The sequence below is a fragment of the Apaloderma vittatum genome, unplaced genomic scaffold (genome assembly GCF_000703405.1).
Source record: "Apaloderma vittatum isolate BGI_N311 unplaced genomic scaffold, ASM70340v1 scaffold2255, whole genome shotgun sequence".
Classification (NCBI taxonomy): Eukaryota; Metazoa; Chordata; class Aves; order Trogoniformes; family Trogonidae; genus Apaloderma; species Apaloderma vittatum.
This window is the reverse complement of record NW_009716290.1, coordinates 53,552-56,214: the sequence shown is the minus strand read 5'-3', so window position 1 is coordinate 56,214 and position 2,663 is coordinate 53,552. Positions and strand designations below refer to the sequence as shown.

General features: G+C 43.0%; 1 protein-coding gene across 1 annotated transcript; it reads left to right on the top strand.

Moving 5' to 3' along the window:
* Positions 1–133: 133 nt before the first annotated feature.
* Positions 134–2,451, top strand: MMGT1 (membrane magnesium transporter 1; the record flags this gene model as incomplete). Its single annotated transcript, XM_009869456.1, has 3 exons — positions 134–186; positions 1,120–1,223; positions 2,156–2,451. Coding segments are annotated over 3 exons (320 nt in total), but the record flags the coding sequence as incomplete, so codon positions are not given.
* Positions 2,452–2,663: the final 212 nt, after the last annotated feature.

Sequence of the window (2,663 nt, the reverse complement as noted above, 5' to 3'; positions counted from 1 at the left end):
CGGTGCCCGGGGGTGGCCGGGACCGACACAGGGCTGAGGCCTGCAGCGAGTTCCCGGGGCGGGGGGGCTGTAACGCTGCTCCGTTTATTTGCTTACACAGAGTGTTTGATGCGTGTGTGCTTCTGTTTTGTAGATCGTTCGTATATGAGATTAACAGAAAAGGAAGACGAAACGTTGCCCATAGATGTAAGTTTAACTTTTCACAGTGTTTGAAAGGTGTGGTGCTGCGTGCCTAGTTTGATTTCTCTCAATTGCTTTTTTGTTGTTGTTGTTATGTGATGGGCGTGGATAAAGAGTAGTTTTTAAATTGCAGTTTTGTCCAAGCTCCTTCTGTCAAAGAGCCCCATATTTTCTCTCCCATCTTCCTGCAGTGTGCTGTATCTGTCAGAGAGAACAAACCCCAGATCCAGACCTCCCTCTCCTTCTTTAGAGGTACCCTGAAGCATCTCATCCAGGAATTCACTGAACGTAGCTCAGAGAACATTTGCATTCATCTCCTTCTTTGCAGCATAAACAACCTCCTCCCTGTGGCTTTTGTTGGCTGACATTTGTTTATCCAGCGTGGCTGTGTGCCCATTTGATCCCAGCATGACCTGCTTCAAGAAGAGGCTTTTTCAGATTTTATTTACTTGTTTTTTTAATTCCACTTCAGTTCTTACCTGTTCCATTTTTGCTTAATCAGAAAGGTAAGGAGATCAAATACCCATGACAACCAGGCACGGCATTTGAACTGAGCAGCAGCTGCCACCGCTGCACAGAGCGTGTCGGCAGCCGACTTGGGGAGAATATTAGATCCTTAAGTGCACAAGAACAGCGTGTTTTGTTCTAAGAATCTCACAGAGGAGCCATGTGAATCAGTTCAGTCCATGCAACGGAGACCGCGTGTCAGGCCGCTGAAGCTGTCCTCAGCTCTGCCACCGTTTTGCCGTGCCAAAGAGGCAGGGGAGTTAACCCTCCTGCGTCTCGGTTTCCCTGCTCTTGAATTCCCCACCTCTGTAAGGCGCTTCCTGTCACTGGATGAAAAACACAGGAGATGCTGTTTGAAAGATGAGATTTTTTTGGTAAATGCTAAGGCCAGTAAGTAACGTGTGTGCTGCCTTGTGCTTTCCTCTGTTACAGATAGTTCTCCAGACTCTGTTAGCCTTTGCAGTTACCTGCTATGGGATAGTACATATCGCAGGAGAATTTAAAGACATGGATGCCACTTCAGAACTAAAAAATAAGTATGTTTTATTTCTTCTTTTCATTTCTTCTTTTCATAAACACCTGTATCTGCTACCCTTTGTAGAAACTGAACGTTGAGAAGCTCAGCTCTTCTTAAATGCACGTTGTAGTTAGGGACACAGAGAGGAACAGTCACACCTGGGAAAGCCAACAGTATCTTGAATTACAGAGAGAGTTAGACAACAGATTAAACTTCTTGCTTTTCCTCATCCAAAATCCTGCTGTGCAGAGTTGGTAGAGGAATGAAATACCTGTGAGGTAGGTAAGAAGCTCAGGAGTCACAAACTGCTGTCGTGAGATGGTCTCGTAGATTACGGGGCAGTGTGCCTGGCTCACCTTCTGTCTGCGCTGCTTTACAAGAGTCCGAATTATTTGAATTTCACACTGAACTATTCAAGGCAGAATATCTGAAAGACACTAAGAAAATAAGGGATTTTTAATTTGGGATTTTCAAAAGGTTATGAAATTGGATGGGCAGGTGCAGCCTTTTTGGCCATTTCCAAAACCACAGAGGGGTATGAGGAGGAGGGAACAAGTTGATGTTGTTATATTTCACAGCGTTTACCTAAAACCCTTGGCTTCAGACATGGAAAGGGATGATAAGCCAAGGCATTCACGCCGGTGGCAGCTGAGCTAAGGCTGGCACGTTTGATCTGTGTGCGTGCAACAATCCAGGGCCTGCCCCTAAGTTCAAGGAGGGAAGGTGAAGTTTGTCTGTGTGGTGGACCACCTCTGTGCGTTGAGCAGTCGGCATTTTTCACGCTTGGCCTTGTACTTCCTCTGCAGTTCAATTTAGGAAACTTAAATAGTGAGCAAGAGTTTCAGGTTCAAAACTTCTATTTCTGTAAAAGTTGCTACACCCTAGACTGACTCTTCTAAAACCTCGGTTCTAAAAGAGTATTAACGCTGGCTTTTTACATTTATTTTGAAGGACATTTGACACATTAAGGAACCATCCATCTTTTTATGTATTTAATCATCGTGGTAGAGTATTGTTCCAGTCCCCAGACACAGTGAATTCTTCTTCAAACCAAGATGCTTTGTCATCCAGCTCGTCACTGAAATTTCGAAAACTTGAACCTCTGCGCCGCTAAGACTTTTACAGATTATAATAATAACCCAGGACACTGAGATGTAATATTCAAGTCGGGGATGTAAACACTTTTTTAATTTCTGGAGCAGTATTTATATTGATCTTCCAGACTTTATAAAGTATATATATATATATAAAAACTAAGGACCTTCTTTGTACGCTGTTAATGAAAATGACTGAATTGTGAATTGGCAATGCAGTGTAAATTATTCTACAGTTATGCTGTGAAACACATCTTCAAATTTTCATACATTAAACCAAGTTGCAGCTGACTTTAACTTCAGTTAAACGAAAAAGCAAGCTAGTTTTTACTGCAATTAACATTCTTTGACAAGAGGGAATGTTC